This window comes from Gadus morhua, chromosome 7 (assembly GCF_902167405.1).
Source record: "Gadus morhua chromosome 7, gadMor3.0, whole genome shotgun sequence".
Classification (NCBI taxonomy): domain Eukaryota; kingdom Metazoa; phylum Chordata; class Actinopteri; order Gadiformes; family Gadidae; genus Gadus; species Gadus morhua.
Genome location: NC_044054.1, coordinates 6035694 through 6063147, shown reverse-complemented (window position 1 = coordinate 6063147; position 27454 = coordinate 6035694). Strand labels below are relative to the sequence as shown.

At 46.7% G+C, this 27454-nt stretch overlaps 1 protein-coding gene across 1 annotated transcript in view; it reads left to right on the top strand.

Moving 5' to 3' along the window:
* The window catches only part of LOC115546442 (cholecystokinin receptor-like), a 61535-nt gene extending 41550 nt beyond the window's left edge, over positions 1–19985 (top strand). The window contains exon 3 of the mRNA XM_030359924.1: positions 19363–19985. Within this exon, the coding sequence (XP_030215784.1) occupies positions 19363–19628 (266 nt within the window). The 3' untranslated portion in view covers positions 19629–19985. The remainder of the gene's footprint in view (positions 1–19362) is intronic.
* The last annotated feature ends 7469 nt before the right edge of the window (positions 19986–27454 follow it).

The window sequence follows — 27454 nt, the reverse complement described above, 5'->3', positions numbered from 1 at the left end:
AAAAAGTGTAGGCCTACTAGCCTATGGTAAGGTCAGGTTTGCCGATGTGCTTGGCTATTTTAAAGTTTCTCCCTGTGCATCGATCGGAGACAGACGTCACTTCACTGATAATATTCTGGGGATAGGCTACAACATAGCCAATAGGATTTCATCCTTTAAGTATCTTTGCGGCATTGGATCAGTCTCCTTTCAAGAACAGGCAAGAACTTTCTAGCCTCGCGTCAGCAGCGCATACCTAAAAACAACAGGCGGAAGGCGGGCGGGAGCGGTTTTGAAAATTGGTCAAAAAATTGTTGCGGATGGATGGCGGGCGGATCAAGCGTTTTGTGATGCGGTTGCGGATGAAATAATAGCCCATCCACGCATCTCTAGTCTCTACATCTCTCGTTCTTCCTCTCTACCTCTCTCTCTTCCTCTCTACCTCTACCTCTTCCTCTCTGTCTCTACATCTCTCTACTGCTCTGTCTCTACATCTCTCGTTCTTCCTCTCTACCTCTCTCTTCCTCTCTACCTCTCTCTTCCTCTCTACCTCTCTCTTCCTCTCTACCTCTCTCTTCCTCTCTACCTCTTCCTACCTAGCTCTACCTCTCTCTGCCTCTCTCTCTCTCTCTCTCTCACTCTCTCTCTCTCTCTCTCTCTCTGTCACTGTATTAACTGACGACTGACAGCTGAGTGGAAGATCTGCCGACGATATTTTGAAAAGCTCTGTGATTGGCCCGAGGAGGGGAGATCAAGTCAGATTTGTCTGTGTGATGGAGGACATGACAGGCATTAGCATTTAAAAATCTGACCCTTACGACATCACAAGTGGGAGTGTCCACCTAGATGTGTGACGGCTAACACTCACACTCACACCTGGTGGCATGTCATGGGACATTTAAGAACATATTCTTTACTCCTTCAAATTATTTTTGATTATGGCTTGTTACTAAAACATGCCAGTGAAACATAACTAGCACCCACGCTGTTTAGATTTGTAACATTATATGTATTTAATATTTCACAATATTCTACGGAGTTAAACATACAATTTCCGGGCGTTTATCAGACGCTTTTATCCAGAGTGTCTTCCGACAAGTCCATTTGTGAGAAGAAGAAGAAACAACTGTCGGTACAGTAAGGATGTTCATAGAACAAAGTGCCAAGCACTAACCATCACTAGCATTAACCCATTTCCCCTTATACAACAGAGATAGCAAGAAGGAGATGCTACACCATGCTAAGTACCATTATTAAATACGAGGACATATATTAGCTTACCTCCTCCCGCTGGGCACACTCCTCCGTCACCATGGGGTCCATTTTCACTGCTACGCTGATGACACACAGGTCTACATCTCCACCAAACCCACCCCTGCCATCCCCCCCACCTCCCTCATCACGTGCCTGGAAGAGATCAGGAGCTGGTTGAGCAGGAACTTCCTGAAACTCAATGGAAACAAGACCGAGGCCCTGCTCATCGGCTCCAAATCCACCCTCACCAAATCACAACACACCCCAGCTCCACTCATAATCATCGATGGATTCCCAGTACCCTTCTCCTCCAAAGTCAAGGACCTCTGCGTCATCCTGGACAACACCCTCTCATTCGCACCCCATATTCACAACATCACCCGGACTGCATTCTTCCACCTCCGCAACATCGCCAGACTCCACCCATCACTGACCCAATCCAGCACTGAAATCCTAGTTCACTCATTTGTCACATCACGCATAGACTACTGCAACGCCCTACTCACCGGACTCCCCACCAAACTCATCAACAGACTGCAGATCATTCAGAACTCAGCCGCCCGGATCATCACCCGCACCAAATCATCTGACCACATCACCCCTGTCCTCATCCAACTTCACTGGCTCCCAGTACACTACCGCATCCAATACAAAACCCTACTCCTCACCTACAAAGCTCTCCACAGCCTAGCCCCCAGTTACCTCTGCGACCTCCTCCAAGAATACACTCCCTCCCGCTCCCTCCGCTCAACCTCTGCTGGATTACTATGTATCCCCACATCACGACTCACTACAATGGGTGCCCGGTCATTCAGCTGTTCAGCACCCAGGCTCTGGAACTCCCTCCCCCGACACATAAAACAGTCAGACACCATTACAACCTTCAAGTCACAACTCAAAACTCACCTGTTCAAACTCGCACACAACGTCTAACTGATCACTGTCTTGACTGTTTTGTCTTGTTTTATTTATTTATTTATTATTATTATTTTTCCACAACAAAAACCGTGCCAAAATATTCCTTGAAAAACAACCCCTAATCAAGTTACCCTGCACCCACACGCTAATCAATCTAATCTGTGGCTGAACAACAAGTGTTGATGTTTGCTGACCTTAACCCTGACAGCCTGTTAAACTGGCTTAACATTTCAACAGACGACATAACATGATTGGGTTCGCCTTCGTTAAAATTCACTTCTCAAACCACCAACATCGCCTCGAGTACCCACTACCTTTCTTTCATCATCAACTTTTTTTATTAGATTCAAGGTCCATTTTAAATGACATTACAATACAAAAAAATAGACAACACACCTATACATCTTACTTCTATAATAGCAGGCCTGTCACACCAGTTACTCATGTGCACCTGTGCCAAACAGATTGCAGCTCACACACACACACACAGCACGCGCAAACGCATACATACACCTCAAGCACGCACCTACACACCGCATACATACGCCCAGGGCCGACGGACTGCGGGGGAAAGTGAGGCAGTCCTGGGGGGGCCCAAGGCAGAGGGGGGGCCCATGGTAATAGAAAATAAAAAATATATATTTTTTAAATATTTTATTTGAACTATCCACCAGCCCATAGTGTCAGGAGTCGCACACGGCCACGTCTCCTACCCCCTCCCCCCCCCCCCCCCCCCCCGTCAACAATTGTTCTCTACCCACCCCCCCCCATCAACAATTCAGCGCAGGGGGCTGGTAGGGGGAATTCGGGGGGGGGGGGGGGGGTACCTCTTGTATACAGGGCCCAGGATTTGGTGCAACGGCCCTGTATACGCCGCACACACACGTGCACGAACATACATGGAAACGCACACACACACACACACACAGACACACACACGCGTACACGAACACACACACACACGCACGCACACACACCAAACGTCAAGACAAAGGCAGCGACACACTCGCCGAGCTAAGACGTTATGTTTTTAATTGTTGCATTATCGACTGGGGTTTCCACATTATTGCTATGGGTTTAATCACAACTAGAGGTTGAGCGAGCGCAATGCTTCCAAAACTCTAGTTAGAATTAAAACATTCCTGCCTCTTACAAATGTCTCCAAATGTATGACTGGTAGCTTACTGTACTATAACTCGGGTTCGACAGCAGCATTTTAATTACATTCTTTGAGTCATTCAAGCGACCGATAAATCTGTACATAAGGTTCCTCAATAAAGCTTGTAAGGTGTTAACGTCTATATTCACAATTGCACTATATGCGTCTTCACCCTGACTGTCGCCCTGAGGACTCCGCCATCGCTGTGTGAATGGTTGTGAAGCGTCTGCTAATATTAAATGTAAATTCCAAATATTGTAACTCTTGAAGACAGGTCACACTCGACAAACCTTGAAACTCAATTTTAGCATTTTGTTTTAAGGTTACGGGAGGCTAAATAGAATGGGGCAGCAGTCTAGCAACAAAATAAACCCAGAGAGAAGCCAACCCATTGAAGGGTTGGAGAGGGTTTTTTAAGCCTTATCAGCGTCTCACAGTACCACCACTGTCTCCTCTACCCTGTGTTCACACATGGGGGATCAATGCAAAGAGAGAGAGAGAGAGAGAGAGAGAGAGAGAGAGAGAGAGAGAGAGAGAGAGAGAGAGAGAGAGAGAGAGAGAGAGAGAGAGAATGTAATTGGGAGCTTTGGTCCCTGTGTTCCTTCATGCACAGAATACATATCCCTCAGCAGCAGGCAGCTCCAGTAAACTTCACCGGTCCCGTCGTTGGAGTTGCCGGCACCTCTCTGTCTCTCTGTCTCTTTCTCTGTCTCTGTCTCTCTGTCTCTCTCTGCTCCACGCTCGACCGGTCTCGACTAATTGAATCCGTGCCGAGCTGCGATTGTGAGTTTTGGTTTTTTAAGGGTTGGCCGTCCGATCAAGACACACCGCTTGCGTTTTTTTAACAATGATTCAAAGAAAGGTTTAAAAGATGCAGAGTTGTTGGCTGTAACTCAGAGGAAGAAGGCCTGTATCTGGTGATTTAACGTTTTGGATTTTACAATATATCTCTGTTGATACAGTAAGGATATTCATTGAACCAAGTGCCAAGCACCTCGACACTCTAGTTCTAGCTAGGAGGAGCCGGGGACCGAGAGAGAGAGAGAGAGAGAGAGAGAGAGAGAGAGAGAGAGAGAGAGAGAGAGAGAGAGAGAGAGAGAGAGAGAGAGAGAGAGAGAGTCAGTTAAAGAGGGAGACCAGGAGAGAGAGATAGAGACTTGGATTTTTAAAACCTTTTTATACATTTTTTATTATTTTTTTATTTTATAAACTCATCACTTAAAACAAAAACAAAATCAAAAACAAAACATACAAAACAAATGAAAACAAACAAATAAACACATATAATAATCTCTCCTTCAGGCCAACCCTTCCCGGAATACAAGTTCTCCCTCTTCCACCTCGCACAGAGCAGCTCCACAACACCACCTACTGCTGAAAGTCTCTAGATCTTTCATTTCCCTGTAGAATATGTAATCTATTAAGATCCTTTACCTCAAACTTTTGGCCAAATACACCTTTAAATCAACAACGTTGGTTGCACTCAACCTTTCTCTTGCAGCTTATATAAATAACCATTTTTGATTGCCCAATTATAAAATTTAAAAGTTTACACTTGTGTCTGAATTTTTTTCCTATATTTAAAACCGTGAAAGATTCCTGAAAAGCTTCTCTAAAAAGGGGAACAGAGTGGAATGTCAGGGGCATTCTAAAAAAACGTGAAAAATGGTTCCCTCTGCGGACAAGAAGGACAAACATTAGAAACACTTGGATTTAAAAGCGAGATAAAAGAGTTAACAGGTATTATTCCATGTAAAAGTCTCCATTGTAATTCAGCAATCTTTTTGACCAATGCTCGTTTGTACAGTGCCCTCCACTCAGGCCTCACATCCTCCTTCGCACCAAAATGAGCCCTCCAGGGACTGTCCATTCAATTTTGTCTTGTTTAAAACCTTTACACAGAGGGAATACGGAACTTTACCTTTTAAATCACTAAAACCATTTTTTTTTTTGTTTAAAAACATGCCAGTGCAGTCTTTAAAATCAGGGACAATATCAAGGTTAGGGAAAGGATCGTCACAGTCAGGAACTCTAAAACCATTGTAAAACATCCTTAGAAGAACACACTCGTTTCCAGTCAGTTGATGTTGTGGAATGCCTTGAAAAGCATCCCACCGAAACCATTGGTTCATTGAGCAGCCAGTACAACGAGGCGGGGCAAACAACCCTTTTCTTCTTATAAAGAGACCACACGCTAAAACAACTGTGGTAAAAGTCAGGAATGCTGTTAAAAACACAAGGGCTCAAATCTAGTAAAAACAGTGATGTATCCAATCCATATTCAACAAAATGCTTAAAATGGAACATGCCAGGGGTTTCCACACCAAGTCCTTGGGCCCTGTTAGAAATCATCTGATGAACTCCAGCCGGAGAGTGGCTCTTCTGCTGGCCAGATGCATCAGTCCATGTCCGCCTTCTTCCTTCTGAAGGCACAGGAGGCTCTGGGGTAGCAAATGGAGTTCATCCCAAAACGCATTTACCTAAATAGCCTGCACCTTGGGCAGTAAATCAGGTGGGGGGTCGACACATGTAAGCCGGTGCAACAACATGGATGATACCAGATTATTTAAAACCAGAACCCAGCCTTTATATGACAGTTTAGGAAAGATCCATCGCCACTTCCTGACCCTTCCCTCAACTATTTCCAATGTGATTTCCCAATTTATTTTCATATAATCCTTGCTTCCAACGAACACACCCAAATACTTTATCCCACCCCTTTTCCACACTAGCCCACCTGGCAACTTTACACTTGTGGCTACACCTTCGCCAACTGCCAATGCCTCACTATTAGCCCAGTTGACCCTTCCGGACGAAACCACGCTGAAGGTGTTTATAATATTCTCCATGATAGAAATGTCTCTTTGACTCTTGATAAAAACCACAACATCATCAGTGTAAGCAGAAATCTTAAAACAATAATTTCCCCCTGGGAAAACTACGCCTGAGAATTTCTTCCTTATGTTATGGAGTAGGGGTTCTATGGCCAGGGAGTACAGCATCCCCAACAGACTGCATCCCTTCCTCACACCTCTCTGTACTTGAAAAGGGCCACTCAAACCACCATTGATCTTCAACATACTCTCAATGTTGTATACAGAACCTGGATCATGGCTATGAAACCAGGGCTGAAACCAGAAAACTGTAGCGTGTGGCACAGGTATTGATTTTCAACCCGGTCAAAAGCCTTTTCCTGATCTATGGATATAAGACCAGTCTCTACTCCCAAAGAACCAGAGACTTCCAAAAAATTCAGAATCAACATGACATTGTCAGTGATCAGCCTGCCAGGCACACAATAGGACTGGTCAACGTGAATCACCTCCGCCATCACCTTTCTCAGCCTTGTAGCCAATGCCTTGGACAACAAATTGTAGTCTGTACACAGCAGAGAGACTGGCCTCCAGTTTTTAAGCTGCTGCAAATCACCCTTCTTAGGAATCAGCGTGATGACGGCCCTCCTGCAGCTCAAAGGTAAACACCCTGAGGCCAGACTGTCTCTGAGGACGTCACCAACGTCTCCACCAATGACCAGAAAGACTTGATCTGCAGGCAGACCATCAATGCAAGGAGCCTTTCCACTTTTCAAACCCAAAACTGCAGCCTGCAGCTCGGCAGTTAGGACTTCCTCAAGGGCTTTGTTGGGCTGGACCTGAGGGAGACTTCGGTACAGTAGAGAGAAGCTCTTGTAAAACAGTCCCTTGCATCATTCAGATTCGCCAATTTTAAAATCACACATGGTTTTAAAGGGAAGGGCTGCATCGAAAAAAACACACTTATGTAATAAAAAAGAGAAAACTGCTTAAAAACTCTCATCATTGGAAGCACTCTCAAATTTCGCTTTGACAGTAACATTTTAAGGCAAAATATTTCCTGATCAGAAGAAAGACATTCCCCTGTGTTCTTTTTCAAGCCAATATGTTTTACGGACTCAATAAAAGCATTCAGATTGGGGAAGTACTTTCCCACTGCCCTTTTGTTTTGTCTAAGAACCTTTAGATGCTTTCAAAAGAATAATCATTAAGCCTATCTTCTTGTTCTTGGGGTTGAGAATCATTCATCAATTCTGTATCAGACTCCTCGGAAGAAGAGCTTATTATTCTTTTTACTTTGGAATTTTTATTTTCGGCACCTAATTTCTTTCTTTTACACGACACTTTCAAGGAATCCTCTTCCATCACCTCCTCCTCTTCTTCTTCCATTAAAGAACTTGGGCTAACATGTTGCCTAAGGTCAGACCTTTCCTGCAGCTCCTGTGCCACCTCATATCGAACTACACACCCCTTCTGCACGACAGCGACGTTGGGTGTCGGTACAACCAATGGCTCAACAAAGCCATCCACCACGGCCACCGGGGAACAATCGTGGCAACCACCGGGGGGCCCGCATCAGCGGGGGCCATCGCGGCCGCCAGGGGCACCGCGGAAATCGGGGGGACCGTAGACGCAAGAGCCTCCAGTGGCACCGAAGTTACTGGGAGTACCGCGACCGCGGCAGGCACCGGGAGCACCGTGACAGCGGCCCGCGATGGGGGCACCGCGCCGGCGGCAGCGGCAGCCACCGAAGGGACCCCATCAGCGGCAGACACCGGGGGAACCCTGCACCACCGCTTAATGATGCCCAAAAACGGGCAAAATGCCCCTCCTGTCCGCACTTGAAACACTTCAAATCCGAAGTCCGCAGTGGCAAAAACTGTGTGATCAAATTTTCTACCTTGAATTACCAGACTAGATTTAGATCGGCTTCATTATTTTTAAGACCATGAAAACATATCTTCTGTAGGTAAAAACATGATTTACACGGGGGGATTTTCCCCCAAGTCTTACCGATTTTATGGGAGACACCATCGTTCGAAATCAACACCCTTCTTGCTGGGCTTGCAAGCGGCAGAACTTGAGTAAATAAATCACGAATCACTACTCCACTCTCCACGACACTATTAAACTTATTCACACTATCTAGAAAAATGACCATCGCACTATTCATTTGCGAGGCAAACTTAACGGAGTTACACCCCACTTTCTCCCTGATCGCCAAGCAACACTCCTCCACAGACACCTGAGCAGCGGGGGAGAGCTTTACGCCACGCTGCCATGAAATCTTCTCCCCACCTGCCTCCGAACTCGTACCTGCGGGCATTATGCCCACGTTAATGAAGTTACACAAACAATCCAAACAAAGTTGACCAACACAAATTAACTGACCAAACTAGAGAGGTTATTAATAAACAAAACAAACAAACAAATAGACAATAATAAAGTTAGAAAAAACCCTCACTAACCACGTCAAACGCTCAGCCGCTCTCGCTCACATTCACTCACGCATGCATACGAGAGAGAGAAAGAGAGAGAGAGAGAGAGTCCATTAAAGAGGGAGACCAGGAGAGAGAGAGAGAGAGAGAGAGAGAGAGAGAGAGAGAGAGAGAGAGAGAGAGAGAGAGAGAGAGAGAGAGAGAGAGAGAGAGAGAGAGAGAGAGAGAGAGAGAGAGAGAGAGAGAGAGAGAGATCTTTTTGTGTATGTTCCTACTACTCACAGATTGCGTATCCAGTCGTTTTATTCTTTTCACCCTTCCTCCGTGTTTCATTCCGCTACTGTGTTGTTGCTCTCCACTCTGCCTGACAGATTCACCATCCGGGATCAGGAGGGTATTGAATTATATTGAAAAGAGAGAGAGAGGGAAAGAGAGAGGGAGAGACAAAAGGAGACAAACAGAAACCTCTCAGCAGGGAGCAAGGCTCATACGAAGGCCAAGGTCAAAGTTAGTCAACGCTTCAGAGATGTTCAACTGGGCCAATCGGTGGACGGCTGAATGGGAAGCTCCCAATTCCCCCCCCCCTCTCTCTCTCCTTTACTCCCCCATTAACTGTCTCCCTCTCTCTCTCCCACTCACTCCCTCTCTCTCTGTGTCTCTCTCCCCCATCTCTCTCTCTCTCTCTCTCTCTCCCTCCCTCCCTTCTTCCTAACTCTCTCTCTCCACAAAAAGCCTAACATGAAGAGTATTGAAAAATAAAACCTGAGGGAATATTCAAGGTAGTAGTGAGTTAGGTAAATTATCGATCGGTCAACAGGAAGTCCATAAAATAAAAATAAAACTTTGCTAAGGCTTCGATTCTGCGGTTTGATTTACACACTCGCGAAAGTTAGCATCACAGAATAAAAAATAAAAACATAACAATTTTGGATTATGTCGACATGTTCTGTATTAAATAGTGTGGCGATCCGGCCCCAGGAATGTCTTGGTCAGGCAGGAATTACCACACGTCACTGCTCGCGTGGATGATTGTCCAACGCGGGGAAAACGACAATCATTCTATGGCTCCATGAGCCATGAAAAAGGGTCAATGTTCTGGTCTCTCTGGACCAGCCGGTCTCATCCCGGAAGAGGGAGGTCGCTCTCGTCTGGGGCTCCGATCTGTGGCGGTGATCCTTGTCCGGCGCGCGTCCTCCTTTGGACGTGCCGGGAACGGCTCAGATAAGTCCAAACGTCCTCTCGTAGCCTTTTAAAGGGTACCTCTTCCTCCTCGTTCTCTGCCCCAGGTGTTCGGCCATTACGTCAAGCCGATTAGGGTGACGTAATGGACGCCCTCTGGCTCCGTCTGCTGGATACCGGCGGTACACGCCCTCCACAACCTCTCCCCTGGCCCGCCTGGCCCGAGGTGTGGGGGCCGGGTTGCCACACTCCTCAACCCCGCTGATTGAAGCCTCGGGTTGTCTCTGACTGACCAGAGACAGGCATCTCGGCGGGCAGAGCGTCGGCGTTGGCATGTTCCCTGCCTGGCCTGTGGTCCACCTGGAACCTAAAATCCTGGAGGGCCAGGAACCACCTTGTCACCCTTGCATTTGTGTCCTTCTACCCGGCCATCCACTTAAGTGGTGCATGGTCGGTGACGAGCGTGAACTCCCGGCCCAGGAAATGTACCTCAGCTTGTCCAGGGCCCACTTGATGGCCAGGGCCTCCTTCTCCACGGTGGAATAGTTCCTCTCGTTCGAGAGGAGCTTTCGGCTGATGTAGGTTACCGGGTGTTCCTCTCCCGCCCGAACCTGGGAGAGTACCGCTCCCAGTCCCACTTCGGATGCGTCGGTTGGGACTATTAGGGGCAGAGAGAAATCCGGGGTTATCAAGATGGGCTCTGTGCAGAGGGCCCGTCTAAGGGTCGCGAAGGCTCCCTCTGCTGCCTCTGACCACGTTACCCGGTCTGGCAGGACCGGGTAAAAATAATCCCCGAGGGCGAACAGTACACCGACGCGCAGCAAAGGTGTCTTGCTTCGCCCTGAAGGGGCTTATTTTCGTTAATGTCCGGCGACGTTCTATTTATCCCGCTTATTACACGGCTACTTGCCAAAACGAAAAAATAACTTCACATGGTGTGTCTTTTTACAATTTATTCGTGACCAGCATTCATAGTGTTGATCAGCAGAGAAATAATTTGTCCGCAAAGACGGTGACGTCGCTTAGCAATGGAAGACGCTGGGGTTAACAAGTCACCGGACTACTACCCATGCAAGTGAACGGAGAATTTCACGGCATTGAGAAGATCCGTGTAATAAAGGCCTATCATTTTTCTGTTTATGGCATCGATTTCCCCTCAGATTAGGCCAATAAACCAATGATAAAAAAAAATAAAAAAATCGTCGATCAAAGGCCCGGCCCGACCCGGCCCGAGGATAGTGGTGGGAAATATCGGCCCGCAGGTCGGTTCGGGTCGGGTTGGGTCGGGTTCGGGCTCGGGCAGAAAATCTAAACTCTACTCCAGACCCAGGCAGCACTCGGCGGGGTTGGCTGTGAACCCGGCCCTCCTCAACTCCGCCAGGACCGCCCGCAGCTGCCGGAGGTAGACATCCCAGCTGGCGCTGTGGATGATGACGTTGTCTTTATAGGCGGCTGCGTACGCCTGGTGAGGCCGAAGGAGCTGGTCCATCATCCTCTGGAACCATGCGGCAGCGCCATGGACGCCAATGGAAGGACCGTATACTGGTATAGTCCCCCCTGGGGTCGCAAATGCCGTTTTTTTCCCGGGCGTTTTTGGTGAGCGGCTTGGTGAGGTCCAGGGTGGTGAGGTAGCGGGGGGGGGGCCGAGCAGCTCAATCAGCTCATCGACCCTGGGCATGTGGTAGGTGTCGAAGTCCGAGGCCTTTTGAGTCATTGAGTCTCCGGAAGTCGTTGCAGAACCTGAACGTCCCGTCGGGTTTGGGGACCAGGACGACGGGACTAGACCAGACGCTGCGTGACTCTTGTATGACCCGGAGCTGGAGCATTCTGGTGACCTCCCTCCGGATGGCGCTCCTATGGGCTTCCGGGACCCGGTAGGTGAGGACGCGCACCATGATGCCGGGCGCCGTCTTAATGTTGTGCTGTGCCACCGTGGTCTGCCCTGGTATTTCCTTGAGGACATCCTGTCCCTGGTTTTATCCATGCCTAAGTGGGCCCCTTACAGGTGGGAGTGGGCCATGAACAGTACCTTACTAACATACGGCCTGGGTACCACCAGTTGTTCGGTCACCTTCCCCCCTTCTCTACTACCCGATAAAGCAGACCCCCCTTGGTGCTGAAGTGAGGGTGCGGCAGGCAACTGACGACTCCCTCGCTTGGCCTTCATGGGCGAGGACGTGGCTCCAGGCGTGATTCAGGACGTCGTCCTGTAGTTGGGCGCTGGCGAACTGTCCGGGTCGATCCGGACTGGGGGGGAGGAACGGATCGGCCGTACACGCCTTTCCACAACCTCTCCCCTGGGGCCGGGTTGCCACAATAGTAAACATAATCATATCGTGGAGTCCGCCAGTCAATTAATAAATAAGCTAGACTAGCAGACTCCGATAATTCGGGCTAGTTCAAGGTAGTTTTCATAACGGGGATGTTCTGAGTCTTACAGTTTATTAAACCCTACGATTATTAAAAAAGAAACCACGAGCCTTGAATATTATTTTTAATAATTATTAAAAGTAATGGGTTTTCGAGCCTAATATAGCCTATCGAAAGATTGATTGATTGAATCAAAATGAAATGCCTCTGATGGATTCATAAACATTATTTCCACCTGCAATCATTTGTCGAGTGTCGAGGTGTCCCTGAACAAGGCAGTTCACCCTAACTGCCCCCGACGGAAGGTTGCTAGTTGGATCCCTGGCTCCTTCTAGCTCGAGTGTCGAGCTGTCCCTGAGCAAGGCCCTCACCCTGACTGCTCCTGACGAGCTGGCTGTAAACAGATTTAAATATAGGGGATTTTGATGATTTTAAAACGGTTCATTCACCCATTCACACACCGACGATGGAGTCGACCCCTCAGGGTGACAGCCAGCTGATCAGGAGCACTCAGGGTGAGGCGTCTCGTTCCTGCTACCAGCCGACCCGTTCCACCTCCTGAGCTACTGTCACACTTCAAAGTGTATCCTCCTGCTGTGTGTTGTCTGTTCCGTCTCTCTCTCTCTCTCTCTCTCTCTCTCTCTCTCTCTCTCTCTCTCTCTCTCTCTCTCTCTCTCTCTCTCTCTCTCTCTCGAACCCATTCCCCATATACAACAAAGATAGCAAGGATAAGACACTACTCAATGCTTAACATGCACTACATACACAACATACAATAAGTGTGTACATTAAGTGTCAGGATGTACGAACATACAATACGTGTGTAAGATGGGTGTATGGGGGGATAAGGGGACAGGCTATGCAGAGTCTGGAGATTAACTCTGAACAACTCCTTAATGAAACGGCAGGATGTGTTAGAGTTAAATCCCTTGTATCCTATTATCAGTTGAATTGTGGCCTTAGAGCAGTTTTGCAGACTGAGGTGTAATAAAATGTCTCTCTCTCTCTCTCTCTCTCTCTCTCTCTCTCTCTCTCTCTCTCTCTCTCTCTCTCTCTCTCTCTCTCTCTCTCTCTCTCTCTCTCTCTCTCTCTCCCCAACTCTGCTGAGATGAACCGCGTTGCTCTGTCTCTGTCGGCAGCAGATTAATAAAAGATCGTCCCCAACCTAAGAGGCTCCTACATTTTTAACCAACCCCCCTACCCCCAGAATACTTACTTTATTTTATTCATGGCCAATTTTTGCGTTGAAGATGCTCTGCTGCATACCCTCCCCCGCCCCCCTCGGAACCAAAAGGGCGGGAACGGTGAGCAGAAACAAACAAGTTTCCTTTACTAAGACGGAATTACACCACAATAATTATCTTCTCGCTCTCTCCTTATCTCTCCCTTCTGTTTCTCCATTCTCCACTGCTCCCCTCTCTCTCTCTCTCTCTCTCTCTCTCTCTCTCTCTCTCTCTCTCTCTCTCTCTCTCTCTCTCTCTCTCTCTCTCTCTCTCTCTCTCTCTCTCTTTCACCCCCATCTGTCTGTTTCTCTCTCTCCCCCTGTCTCTCTCCCTCTCTCTCATACCTACTTCAAATTCAAAAGTCCTCTTTGGTGTATCTTTTATCCAAATCCAGCTCAATTCCCTTTTTAACGTTGTTTCGCTTTGATATATCTGTAATAAAACGATTTGCACGCCACTCACGGCTTTGATGTAACACACTTTGATAGCCACGCCGAGAATGCTAACAGCGGTACGCTAACAGGGTAGGAGGAAGTGGGGATTCAAAGGCCTTAAATGGGCTTCCTCCTCCTCCCTGACTTTGATGTGTTCCAGGTGTTCTCTTCAAGGGCTTATTAGGATTAGACAAGAGAGAGACAAGCTAAAGCCCCTTCAACCTTCATCGTCTTCATCAATGTGTTCTCTCTCTCACTCGCTCTCGTTCGCTCGCTCACTCGCTCTCTCTCTCCCTCTGTTCTCTCTTGCTCTCTTGCTCTCATAGCTCTCTCTCTCTCTCTCTGTAAACTTTTTTTTTTGTCTCTCAAGTCAAACATAGACGTTTGCATGACGATAAACAAATTTTATTTTATCGTCTCAAAACAATACCAAAAACTGACACATACATTGTACGAATGCCTGTACACATTGAATAGAAAATATGTAAATAAACTAAATTGACCAGAACCTTGTGAGTCCATAATGTTTCATGGTGCATTGCTGGGGATCAAAAGCTTTGAGAAGATTCTGTAAACTTCCAGTAGGTCTCTCTCTCTCTCTCTCTCTCTCTCTCTCTCTCTCTCTCTCTCTCTCTCTCTCTCTCTCTCTCTCTCTCTCTCTCTCTCTCTCTCTCTCTCTCTCTCTCTCTCTCTCTCTCTCTCTCTCTCTCTCTCTCTCTCTCTCTCTCTCTCTCTCTCTCGTCCCTGGGCTCCTCCATGCTACCTCTACCCCAGTCCCCTCTCAGCTACGTCTTATTATTAAGTTATCTGTCTGGCATGGGCGAGAGAGACCTCGTCCGAACATCGCCAGCGTTGGATACTAGCCCCTTCCTGTCTGGCAGAAGTTGAACATAATATTCAGTATGTAGTATGTTTTAATTAGTGTGTAGGCCAACAGAAATGAAAACGTCTCTCTCTCTCTCTCTCTCTCTCTCTCTCTCTCTCTCTCTCTCTCTCTCTCTCTCTCTCTCTCTCTCTCTCTCTCTCTCTCTCTCGACTTCTCCCTCTCTCTCTTTCTCCCTCTCTCCCTCCCTCCCTCCCCCTCTCTCTTTCTCCCTCCCTCCCTCACTCTCTCTCCTTCTCCCTCTCTCTCTTTCGATCTCTTTCACCCTCCCTCCCTCCCCCTCCCTCTTTCTCCCTCACTCCCTCCCCCTCCCTCTTTCTCCCTCACTCTCTCTCTCTCTCCCTCTCCCATGTGAGGCAGGGAGATGGTGGGTGTGGACCAACTGATAGACAATAGTTCACTCAGCTCCGACTCCCCCCCCCTCCTCCACAGGGGGGCATGGGAGAAAGGGCGAGGGGTTTGCAAACGGCTGTGTGTTCAGCGCTACTGTCTGTCTGTCTGTCTGTCTGTCTGTCTGTCTAACGCTCTCTCTCTCTCTCAAGCAAGTAGATGAGCTATTTTGAGGTGTGCGTTCATTGTCAAATTGTACAGTGTTCTGCTAGAAAACGTTACTTTTCAGAGGGAAATGATTTGGCATCTTCTTTTAGAGTCCCTAAAGACATACACTAAGCCTTTTAAAACCGAACTCCAAGATTGGTGTCAAAGTTTGCTTTCATAAGATTTATGGTTTTTGTCGCACATTTCCTCCTGCACATTTAAACACATTTGTCTGACATCCGGCCCTGAATCACCGACACTTCTTCCTCCTGGAGTCTGAGACGGAGAGGTCTCCTGACTCATCTCAATGTCGTCCCCACAGGTGTTGTGACGGGATTTAACCATACTTACATTGAGGGGATTTTGCAGAAGCTTTTATGCAAAGCAACTTACAACATATCATTCACCCATTCACTCACCAACGGCGGGGTCGACCCCCCGCGACAGCCAGGGACACCTCGACACTCAGCTAGGAGGAGCCGGGGATCCAACTAGCAACCTTCAGGGCACCAGTCAACCCGCCTCTACCTCCTGAACTACTTCCGCTCGTGTTGTTACAGGGTTAGCTAGCAGTTGGTGTAGTGCATTGCTCTAGCAGGTAGAAAGGTGCAAACCAGCAACGGCCTGATCATTGGTAAGTCTGAAGAGAAAGACTGAATATGAAGAATTGTCTGGCATCTCTTTTCACATTCACCCCTTCATTGTTTGTAGCTAGTTTAAGTCTGTATCTGTAACCCCAGTCTGTATCTGAATAAGAAAGATTGACTGGCAAAGTATCCCAGCCATTTAGATTTCTTTGAAGACTTCAGCTCTGCTCTGACATAAAACGAGAGATTCATAGATTTATGAATGGCTTTGAATACTGTCGGACATGATACTGAACTAATGCTGCGTTTCCACTGCAGGGTGCGCTACGGTTTGGGTCGCCTCAGTCCGGTAGGGAGGGGGCGGTATAGCTCAGCTCAATTCCGAGGTTGCGTTTCCACCGCCGACACTACCCTTTATGGTAGGCCGGATGTCGATCGCCGCGGCAGCTACGTAAACATCGTGAAAAACATCTTCCTCCCCAAGAATGCAGAGGAACGTCTCCACCTCCTTGTTCGCCCGAGCAAGCGTTTTACGCGACATGTTCATTGTAAAGAATAATACCTCCAGGCTACTGTTTGTTTGTTTTTATCCCCACGTCGCCCGGAAGTGACGATTCTGTCGACCAATCAACGGAGGGGGTGTGTAGCTCGAATTTTCCGGCACCCTTTCAGGCATCTCAGTACCCCAACGGAGGAGTATAAGTTAGGCCCAATGATGTGTAAGTGGGCCTAATTTAAACTATAAACTAGAAATGCTTTGCATAAAAATACATTGTAATCCCAGAATACACTGAAAATGATACACTTTAAACAGCGCTGTGTAAGGCTTTTGCTTTGTATTTCTGGATCTGTGTCTGCATCTGTCACATAAAGCAGCGGTCCCCAACCACCGGGCCGCGGACCGGTACCGGGCCGCGGGACATTCCTAACCGGGCCGTAGGTTAGTAGGCTACGACATGAATAAAAAAAAGAAAATAATAAATGCAAAATGCATGCACATTTAATAAACTCAATTGACTTTGCAATACTGTCACTCTTTTACATGCCATAAGTCTATATGCAGTTGTTAGATGCATATAACATGTTTGCATTTTTGGCAAGGTCTTAACTTCTTTTCTTAGGCATAACTGTCTGTCTGTCCCGTCCTCAACACGTATTGGCTTCAGCGGCTGCGCGCGCAGCCTAAGCTCACTTCACTTGTTCAGTTCAACAGTAGTGTCACACTATGAGCTCAGCTCAACCTGACACTCCAGGGGAGAATGACGAATGTCTTTAAACTGGCAGATAAAGTTGCTGCATTTAAAGCCAAGCTTGATTTGTGGGTTGAGTGGACGGGGGAATATTCGATATGTTCCAAACATAAGTGGGGATTTAGGGAAAGACTGAGGCAGGGCCCATTCTCTCGCAGCTGGTGCGTGATCACCTTGTTGCGCTTTCAAATGAATTCAAACGTTACTTCCCATCCTCCAAAGATCCACGGCGAACAAATGAGTGGATCCGCAACCCATTTGTCAATATCCCGAATCACTTGTCAGTGCAGGAGGAAGATCAAATGATCGAAATAGCTAATGATGGTGGTCTTAAAAGTGTGTTTGAGCAAACCTCTCTGGCAGGTTTTTGGATCAAAACCAAAGCGGAGTATCCCGAGATATCCGTAAAAGCGCTGAAAACGTTGCTTCCATTTCCCACCAAGTACCTATGCGAGGCCGGGTTTACGGCAATGACTGCAACTAAAACAAAATTGCGCAATCGATTGGACATTTCAAACACGCTAAGGGTGTCACTGTCTCCCATCACCCCCAGATGGAACCTTCTTGTTGCAGGGAAACAAGCACAGGGCTCCCACTGATTAAAATAGGGTTAGTGGCCTCACAAACGCGTGTTAAGTTCCCTGACTGACATTATGTAAATTAGTAACTAAGCTAACTCATATTTATATTGATGCTCTGGCTGAAATGTTGATTAATGTGCAATGTCCTAATCAAATAAATAAATAATAATATTACTGTACAGCATAACAACATTTGCTAATAACAGTAGCTCAGCATATCAAGTATTTGTACTCAACCTTTTCTCCCCAGTTGAAATAAGTATTTGTCTTATACAGTAGGCCTACTTTAGTACAACAGGACTTGGGTTAATAAACAAATAACAACAACCAACATGAATTTGAAGTTTTATTCATGAAAAAATGTATACTATTTACCAAAATAAAACATGTAGTGTGCGTTTGCTAGATTCAAAATAGTCACAGCCCATCTTCAGCATCTACTGTCTCCTGGTAGCCACGGTACTACGGTACTAGACACGGTAATTAACTCTGATGGCCTAGACAACACAGGAAGCCGATACTGTCTAAGAAAGAAAGAGAACATTAGCAAAGCAATATAAATTATGCCTTGAGTAGCCTATACAGCATTACGCGGACTTCAAGCTAACGTAAAGTAGGCTATGATCTGCCAATAAGATTGGCTACTTTCGGATAGCTACATTGTCACGTTCCCCGGGACTCAAAACTATTGTAGCCAATGTGTTAGTAAAAAAACAAACACTTACTCTGTTTCACCCAGTGGGCTTTGGCTGGCGTTTCCAGTACACTTTCTGGGTCCGGAAATATGTATCCAATACTGAACTGTTCAGATGAGGCGTAAGAAATTCGTCCAGAAGAAATTGGCACAGCTGGAATTCTCGGCAGCGGACAGACTCTTGTCCTGTGTCCATTGGCACCACCAATCCGCCCCAGCTCGAGGCATTGAGGGCTCCTCGTCTGCGGCAGGCAGGTCGTCTGCCTCGGCTGTAGCGGCGACAGCTTCAGCCGCCTCCTGTTCCTCCATAGCCCTCAGCTGCTCGTCAATATATTGTGGCTCATAAAGGTAGCCACGAACATCCGTTTCTACCATAACTTCTTAAAAATCCCAATCCTCCATATTGTGTCCGTCTGCGTATTCAGTACCATCGGCCATGTTTTCTGCAGGTGAAGTCTAACGCACTGGCACTGATCTGTGATAGGTCTGTTAGCGCATTAGTTCCCACCCCCTATGGGCAGGTTTGAAAGGGTGGGACTAGTGCTTGTAGTCTCAATAGAAATCCCCCTTCTTGTATTTCCTTCTGGCAATGACGCAAAATGACGATTATTGAGTCATTGCCAGAAGGAAGTGCAAGAGGTAAATACGGATTTCTCCCGTCTCAGGGGAAAATGAGATAGTGTTGCTCGACCATTCAATAGTATGACTGGGTTTCTAAGAAGGCAAAGCTTATTGGATTCTTAGAATGCCATCTCCACCTTCAGCCTGTAACTTAAGCCTGCATCTGTAACTTAAGCCTATATCAGTAACTTAAGCCTGTATCAGTAACTTAAGCCAGTATCTCTAACCTAAGTCTGTTCCTGTCCCCTTCTCCACCCTCCAGGTATCTCGGTCTCCATCTCCACCTTCAGCCTGTATCTGTATCTTAAGACTGTAACCTAAGCCTGTTTCTGTCCCCTTCTCCACCTTCCAGGTATCTCGGTCTCCATCTCCACCTTCAGCCTGTATCTGTATCTTAAGCCTGCAACCTAAGCTTGTTTCTGTCCCCTTCTCCACCTTCCAGGTATCTCGGTCTCCATCTCCACCTTCAGCCTGGTGGCCATTGCCATCGAGCGCTACAGCGCTATCTGTAACCCCCTCCAGTCGCGGGCGTGGCAGACGCGCTCGCACGCCTACCGGGTCATCGCGGCCACCTGGGTACTGTCTCTGGCCGTCATGCTGCCATACCCGGTGTTCAGCGGGCTGCGCGCTTTCCCCAAGACGGACGGCTCGGTAGGACACATGTGTAGACTGCACTGGCCCAGCGGGGAGGCCGAGCAGACCTGGTAAGTGGGGTGGGATTGGTGTTAGCATTAGCCTACTGTTAGCAAAGCACTAACTAGCGTTAGCTCAGCCTTAGCTTGCATTAGCCTAATGTTAGCTTAGCATTAGCCGAACGTTATTTAAGGACGAGAGTGAGCCTACTGTTCACAAAGCACTAGCAACTAATCGAACGATACAGACAAGTGAGTATTTGAATACCGATTCAAAAACTAGCGCCGCGGCATCTGAATCCATTGCCTTAATTTCCACTGTTTCCCTTCCCTTCCATTTTATCTAAACGAGGTGAACAAGCCAATCAGTGAAGCCCTATGAATTAAACATCTCCTGTTGTAACCGGGTGGCCTGGCTGCCTTGCGCACAATCTCATTTCGCGCTGCTAGGCAGCCTGGATTCCATGGATCAGATTTTCGCCTGAGATAGGGAACCAATCACAGAACGGGGAGGGACGTCAAGACGATGACGACGTGTATGTGACACACCCATCGTCTTCTTCCTCATTGAATTTCTGTCGCTCTACATACATCATCTGGTATAATTGATACGATTGGCTATGAGCTACGTACAGACTCATGACCAATCGTAAACCACGCCTCAAATACGAGAAAATGATTGTGTGGTTCCCAGACCTCTTCTTAATGTAGATTGAGATGAGGTCTGGCGTTAGCCAGGCCAGTAACTGGGCGGTGCTTGGCTTGGCAGGGCCGGGACAGACGTTTTCAGTGCGATGCCTTGCTCGACCAGTCAGAGGCTCTCTGTGGAGACAGTTGTCCACGTGCTGGGATGGTGTGTGATGATGTTAGACCGTCAGACTGAGGGTACACTGCGCAGGGGTGTGGGGGTGGATTCTGCCGACCCCGGGTGCACTGAGCGAGAACAGATGATGATGATGATGATGATGATGATGATGATGTTGTGCAGGTGTGGTTTGGTATGGGTGAGGATGTGTGAGGGTTTGACCCCTTTGACCACCAGGTTGCTCGATCTTGGGCGGCGTCAAGCGGGGGGGGGTTGTGTGTGTGTGAGTGTGACTGTGAGAGAGAGAGATAGAGAGAGAGAGAGAGAGAGAGAGAGAGAGAGAGAGAGAGAGAGAGAGAGAGAGAGAGAGAGAGAGAGAGAGAGGCAAAGTGAGACAGGCAAAGGGAGGCAAAGAATTGGACAAAGGAGAGCGAGAGAGAGGGAGTGAGAGAGAGAGATGGTGGGAAGCGAAGACACATTCTATCCCATTATATCAGTATAATTGTTAGTGGGGGGGGTTGTCTTGTGCTTCTGCACTGTGCCCCCCTGCTGGGAAGGAGAAGAGAGAGGAGTTATGGAGATGGTTGGAGCAGCGGGGAACCTCCCAATTACTCCTCGGATTTCTATCACTATGTCCGAACAAACAGGGAATCAAAGAAATCTGAGAGAGAGAGAGAGAGAGAGAGAGAGAGAGAGAGAGAGAGAGAGAGAGAGAGAGAGAGAGAGAGAGAGAGAGAGAGAGAGAGAGAGAGAGAGAGAGAGAGAGAGACGGTGTTAGGGCAGGGGTCTGAACAAACGGTGAATCAAAAATATTTGAAAATATATATATATATATATATATCAGTTGATGAATCAAGTCAAGGCTACGATGTCCAAGCAAAGTGCCGATAAAACTCATTTTTATTCTGTTATTATTCACAGACCAAACAAAAGTAAAGGAATTAAATATCGGGTTTTGGGAAACACATCGGAAAAATGGGTCCAGCCCACATCAGAAGGAGCGTGAAATGAAATTCATCCAAAAGATGCATTTAATTATATTGTTTTTTACAAAAATGTATTTTTTAGTCTGTAGTATAGTATATTTACTATACTTCCCTTTATTTATAGTAAGTATCAAATACTTACCATAAAGTAAGTATTTTATAGTTACTTAATGGTATATTTATGAAATAGGAGATAGTCAAAGGCAAATGCAAAGCCAACTAACTAACAAACGGTAGTGTTTTATTTATATTATACTACAATCACACGCCATTGTTGGTGACTTTGAAAAAAAATCTTTGCTCAACTAACGATCTAGTAAATTACGTTAGCTACCGTAATATTAGCTGGCACACAGCTAACCTGCTATTAGCTAGCTAACTTCTAGCGGGAAACGTACCTGTTATTTCATCGTTGCTAGCAGAAGAAGACCCAGCAGATGGAGTGTTGAAGACGGTACAGTTGTCCAGTCTTAAATTGATGCCATGGATGATCAAATGTTTCATCATATTTGAGGTGTTCCCCGACTTGCATTTTATAATCGCCGAGCAACGGTTGCATTTTACAGTATTGCTGTCAATTTTGACAAAATATAACCACGTTTTAGAACGCATCTTGGTTAGCGCGAAGTTCAGTGAATTTGCCTCGCTTTAAACTCGAAGGCAGTCACGAGTCTCACGTCACCCAAATAGCTTCATGCTGATTTGTCAGTCAAGTCACCTGTATACAACAACAACGGTAGTGATTGGCTGGCTGCGATAGATAAAAAATAACAAAGTAAAAGCTTTCACGTCGTCTACCGTAAAGTATCGAAATTTGGCACCTTTTTCTCCAAAACAATTCGATATTCGGTAGAACCGACATAATTCGGTCGGTGCCAAATGGCACCGTTGTTCGATACCCAACCCTACAGACAGTGTTGCCAGAGGATTGGAGAGAGAACTTCAGGCATTGTGTGACATTTTGCACCACCAAATAGAAGGCCAGATGACTCGGATGAGAGTTAACCCAAAAAAAACTGTTGATGTGACTGTTTGCTACGAGAGTGACTTTCAGCCTTCAACTCAGCACAACAAGCTTCCGCACAGAGTGTAACGAGTCAGAGGGAAGACGCATCAGTACTGTACTGACCAGATATCTGGATCCTTGAAGTTGTCTATATGAGCCTTCTTCTTTTACCCAGGCCAACTGAGAAACAACTGTTAACATTTCTTGTCACAGTCCTGATTGAATGTTTAGCCGTTGATAATAATTTACTACTATATACTATATATTCTGGCAGAGATCAAAATATAGCAGGACAATTGTTCCATGATTCCTCCCGGAATCCACCGCCTGTCTATATTTGCTTCCAATTGCCTTCAGTTTTGTTGTTAAGCCTATTTTAGTAATTTCCTCAATCTTTTGTGGAAAGTCTTTTTCTTCAGGGCTACCGCAAACACTTGCTGGATATTCCGCCACCAATCCTTTGAGAATATCACCATATTTTGTGACAGACGACTTCCAATCTATGGTTTCCATAGCTTTCTTAGTTTTATAATCCAGGGTTATCCTCAATAGCAACTCCACCTCGTTGTCTGTCCATAAAAAAAAAAATACCTTTGTACCTTTGGTTAGAGCCATATTTTTGCTTCTTAGTGAGAAAATGATTAACCAGCTGATCAACTGAATATAGAATACCGTATAACAGAAGCAGGTGTTTTTCCATAATCCGATAAATATGATTTTTTTTTTTTCCTTCATTTTTTTTTTATTTGGGTTTTGCACCTGGGATATTTATTCAGAGGAGACGAGGAACTGAGCGAGCTGCCCGTCGACAAATTTGCCCTAAGCTGCCAAATGAGGAGGGAGGGAGAGAGAGAGAGAGAGAGAGAGAGAGAGAGAGAGAGAGAGAGAGAGAGAGAGAGAGAGAGAGAGAGAGAGAGAGAGAGAGATGGCAGTGGGATGGGAGAAAGAGAAGTGCGAGATAAGGAGAGAGCGAGAAGATTATTATTGTGGTGTTATTCCGTCTTAGTCAAGGACATTTACTTCTGTTTCTGCTCAGCACACACTCACACCATAAATAAACCCCTTTACACAGCAAAATAATCCCTTCCTTAAGTAGGCTCAGCCTAAGCCAGTGGTTTACTTAGCTATTTATCCTTCAGGTGTGTACATATGTGCACAAGTTTATTCTATCATCACCGAACACCCTTACTTCACTGGTGTGTTGTCTGCGTGTTTGTGTGTCTCTGTGTGCATGTGTGCGTGCGTGGCTCTGACCTGTCTATTCTTTGCCTTCAGTCTGCTCCAACCAGCCTCTTCAGAGCAGGACCTTTAGTCGTGTCTCTGGGATAATTAACGAAGCTAAATGAAGCCAGCAGCACTTTGGTCGGAGATCGTAGACAGCCGGGCAAAAACAGACAATTAACAAATTAAATCCTTTAGTGCGGACTCCCAACGAGCCGATATATAATTATATTCCCTGCTGGCAGTGTTCTGCTGTTTTCGGAGCGTTGGGAGAGGAGGTTCAGCTAATTCTTGTTCCTTCAAATTAGCCTTTAAAAACAAGTAAGCAACAAAAAGTTCCCCCAGTGCATCTTTGGAGTTTAAATCAGCACTATGTGTGTACACAGGCTACAGCACTCAGACCTTGTAGCGCTAACAAGCATTAGCTCTAACCCTGCGTTCACACCAAAAGATGCAAAAAGATGCCGCGCATCACGATCCCATTCAAAGTGAATGTAGAGACGCGTTGCGGGTTTGCTGCCGGACCACTTGCTGCCGAGAAAACCGCGCGGCAAGATTTGATTTGCAGCGCGTTCTCGGATTTTTCGGCATGGATTTTGCGACAGCCAATCAGCGTTCAACAGCGTTGCCAAAGCTGTGTTTTGCGTCCCCTTTCATATATGCATGGCATGCCGAGCAGGCGATTTGTTACGATGGCCCATTGTTAACAGTAGGTAACGTGTTTACGTGGGTGAATAATTTAACTGTTTTTCACCACTTTACTATCTCTCTTGTAAATCAATCCTTGCAGACATTTGGAAATAAACATGTCCTCTGCCGTTGTCCGATGTCCATTGTAAAAACATTGGGCAATGTTGCCGTGTCATGTTTTGCTGGTTTTGTTTGGGTTGGGTATTGTGTATCATTGTGTGTGTGTGTGCGTGTGTGTGTGTCAATGAGCTGAGCCAAATGCCTGGTCAGGGGAGTAGAAACTTTTGCGGCGCAGCAGAAGTTTTGCTGCGCCGCAAAACTTGATTTGCTGCGCCGCAAAACTTCGGCGACAACGCGTACGGGCAACAAATGCATCTTTTGGTGTGAACGCAGGATAACAAGGATGATGAAAAAGTGTGTAGAGGTGATGTGTTGACAAACGGAAACAGCATAGAGGAGGAGTTGTTGACTGATGTGTAGGTGAGGCCCCGTTGTGGCTTTAGCCACATAGCTCGCTAGCTGGCTAACAGCATCCGGCTAGCTTTCCGTTTTTCGACACAGGTTTAGATTTCCTTTAGGTTTCTGAGTTATGTTGAGAGACATTTTTTCAAAATGAGTATCTCTCTCCCGCCCTGTCTCTCTTATTCTGTCTCTCTCCCGCCCTGTCTCTCTTATTCTGTCTCTCTCCCTCCTCTCTCTCTCTTTCCATGTCTCTCTTTCCCTCCCTCCTCATTTGGCAGCTTAGGGCAAATTTGTCGACGGGCAGCTCGCTCAGTTCCTCGTCTCCTCTGAATAAATATCCCAGGTGCAAAACCCAAATAAAAAAAAAATGAAGGAAAAAAAAAAATTCATATTTATCGGATTATGGAAAAACACCTGCTTCTGTTGGGGGAAATTCCCCCCGTGTAAAGCATGTGTTTACCTACACAGTGGCGAACTTAGCCCTTTGGGGGCTCCAGGCGAACAGTAATTTAGGGGCCCCTGCATCTACCGGTTTATTGTACCTTCTGTCGCATAATGAGATACTCCATACAAGGGATGAACAAAAGTCACTATCCTTCTTTCATGCAAATGTTAATTATCTATTTACAAATTGAGAATAACATACAAAACAATAAGATTAGTTATGTTGACACATTACACTGACTGTTAACCTTATGTCATCATTTACCTGAGGGTTTCCAGTAGGTCACAGCAGCTATATGCTGTGACCTACTGGAAACCTACTGATAGCTGCTTCCAGCTATCAGTATTTTTCCTGTGCTCTTCAGACCTTTCATGGTTGATTAGATGCATTGCAAGTTTATTCCAGTGTTTAAATCCTTCCTCACTCAGTTGTTTTTGTTTTCCAAAAAGGCAACAACAAAAGCAAAAAACACGGTCTGCACTTTCACTAGACTAACCAAGACCTGTTCACCCTCTCATCATTTTTCATTACTATTTAATAGTATGCTTTTGTGAATCTGCGGCCCTTGGGCCAGAGTGCTGGGTCATCCACTAGAATATGTGTGCGCCTGCCCAAGACACAGCAGCTTGGGCCAGAGTGCTGGGTCATCCACAAGAATATGTGTCTCGCAGTCATTGTTATCGTTATTGTCGTCAACTTCAATAACCGAAGTGGAAGAAGGAGAATGAGCAATATTCACTACCAGTTGTGCATCATCTCCGTCAGTTTGTTGACACACGTCATTAGCATCGCTGCTGGCTGAGCCAGAGCCACTTGGAATGAAAGGAGCAGTAACATGACAGCAAACGACGTTGACGGCTGCTCTTGAGCCGCCGACGGTCCCGCTAACACTGCGGTGGCTGTAAAAAAGCTGGATAGCTTTGGCAGCTTTGAAAGCAAGTCCTGCCTTTGGTCTTTCTTCTTATTTTTATGTGACCCGCTTTCGTACGATCGCTTCATGTTTCACTCGATTTATGTCTCACTCGATTTCTCTCTCTCTCTCTTACCACTTACTGTTTTGAATTTGACATCATTTCTGCATACGCGTGATGAGCGTGATGCGCGTAACATGGAATAGTCCATGTAGTGCAGACTGAAGGGGGGTGCACACGGAAAGATCGTCAAAATATGAGTAATTAGACATCCCGATGCTACTATTTTGAAGAGATTTTTATAAAAAATAATAAATATGGGGACAAAATATATGCATTGGGGCATTTTGGGGGCCCCAAAAACCTTCTATGGGGCCTGGGGCTCCAGGCAAATGCCTGGTTTGCCTAATAGTACAGCCCGCCACTGTACCTACAGAAGGTATGTTTTCATGATCTTAAAGAATAATGAAGCCGATCTAAATCTGGTCTTGAAATTCAAGGTTGAAAATTTTGATTACACAGTCTTTGCCACTTCGAGCAATTTGAAGTGTTTCAAGTGCGGACAGGAGGGGCATTTTGCCCGTTTTTGTGCATCATTGAGCGGTGGTGCGGGGGTTTCCCCGGCGTCTGCCGCTGACGGGGTCCATCGTGGCTGCCACTGATGCGGTGGGCCCGGGGGCTGTTGCTGACGCTACCGCTGGCGCGGTCCCTCCGGCGGCTACCGGTGGCGACGGCGGTTGCCGCTGTCGGGGTCGCCCCGGCGGCTGCTGCTGCCTCTGCCATGGTGTCCCCGGGGGCGCCTGCTGCAGCTGCCGCGGTGTCCCTGGCGGCTGCTGCTGCTGCCGCCGGCGCGGTGTCCCCATCGCGGGCCGCTGTCACGGTGCTCCCTGCGCCTGCCGCGGTCGCGGTACTCTTGGTTGCTTCGGTGCCACTGGCGGCTATTGCGTCTGCGGTCCCCCCGATTTCCGCGGTGTCCCTGGAATGCCCCCAGAATACAAGTGCGAAAGTACTTCCCCAATATGAATGCTTTTATTGAGTATGTAAAACATATTGGGTCGAAAAAGAACACTGGGGAATCTTCTGATAGTGTTTTACCTGATCAGGAAATATTTTGCCTTAAAAAATTGATTGTAAAAGCGAAATTTGAGATTGCTTCCAATGATGAGAGTTTTTAAGCAGTTTTCTCTTTTTTATTGTATTAGTGTGTTTCTTTAAATGCAGCCCTTCCCTCTTAAAACCATGTGCGATTTTAAAATTGGCACTTTGAATCTGAATGGTGCAAGGGACTGTTTTAAAAGAGCTTCTCTCTATCAATTATTAAAAGATAATGGACATGACATTCTATTCATTCAGGAAACACATAGCTCACTTGATAA